This window comes from Papaver somniferum, chromosome 4 (assembly GCF_003573695.1).
Source record: "Papaver somniferum cultivar HN1 chromosome 4, ASM357369v1, whole genome shotgun sequence".
Taxonomy (NCBI): Eukaryota; Viridiplantae; Streptophyta; class Magnoliopsida; order Ranunculales; family Papaveraceae; genus Papaver; species Papaver somniferum.
The window spans coordinates 5337553-5338728 of record NC_039361.1 but is presented as its reverse complement, the minus strand read 5'-3'; the positions used below and the strand labels follow the sequence as shown (position 1 = coordinate 5338728).

Here is a 1176-nt window from a genome sequence, read left to right as displayed (position 1 = left end):
CGCCGACATCGACCCAGCAGCCCGATGCTCCCGTGCATCAGGTGAGAATCGACCGAGGAACTCAGTTCACCTGCAACACCATTTCATACTCGGCGACCCAAGGATTCGACTTAGGGGCAGTATCATTTCTAGAATCCACAAGAGAGATCGGACAGGAAAAGAGATTCTTAGTGTAGCTAAAATCTTTCCTATGGAACCCTGGATGATGCAGCCGATCACCTTCTCGGCTAAGGACGTCCCATCCAATGGCCAAGCACATGGATATCCCTTAGTAGTTACCCTACTCATCGAGGAGTGGGGGGTGAAAAGGATACTGATGGACAGTGGGAGCTTAGTCGAGGTTCTATTTTACGACACGTTCAAGAGGATGGGGCTATCAGATGATATTTTGATCCCTTCAACATATCAGATCTACGGCTTCAACGGTACAGTGACTGTGCGAAAGGGTGAGGTCACTCTCAGAGTCTCGGACGGACAGGGATATTTGGATACACTTACCACCTTCTGCGTAGTGGATGTCGTATTTCCTTATGAGGCTATCCTTGGCAGGCCTTGGATCGCGGGTGTCAAAGGTATGGCGTCGGCCTACCATCAGAAATTAAGGTTCCCATCTTACCGAGGGGTTGTGGAGGTACTAGGCGACCCACAGGCTGGAAGGCAGTGCATGCAGCTGGATATTCAACAAAATGAGGAAAGACGGTCTAAACAGCGTCGAGAAAAGAACAAAGCCAAAGAGACTAAAACAGCGAAAGAGTTGGAGAAGGTGCTCTCACAGGACATTGCGACCTACGAGATAGACAAGTAAGAAATTTTGTAGCAATCAAAGGAAACGACGTCGGTCGAAGAATCAAATCCCAACTTCTCGGACTTAGAGACTACCCGATAAATCAACCTAGGGACCGAGGAGGAACCTAAGGTAGTAAAAATTAGAACCTTACTATCAGACAAACAAACGGAACAACTAATAGCTTTGTTAAAAGAACACCTGGATGTGTTCGCCTGGAAAATGCATGACATGGAGGGTATCGATCCGGAAGTACGCTCGCACCACCTAAGGATAGACCCTAAATTTAGGTCGATCCGACAAAAAATGCGGAGAATAGCACCAGAGTTGCAGGCAGCGGTAGAGGCCGAGTTAAAGAAGCTACAGATAGCAGGGATCATTCGGAAGGCTCA

General features: G+C 48.0%; 1 protein-coding gene across 1 annotated transcript; it reads left to right on the top strand.

Annotated features, from left to right (window-relative positions):
• The first annotated feature begins 316 nt into the window (after positions 1-316).
• On the top strand, positions 317-805 carry LOC113271867. Its single transcript, XM_026521790.1, has one exon. It carries the CDS (start codon positions 317-319, stop codon positions 803-805), a length of 489 nt encoding a protein of 162 aa, XP_026377575.1.
• The last annotated feature ends 371 nt before the right edge of the window (positions 806-1176 follow it).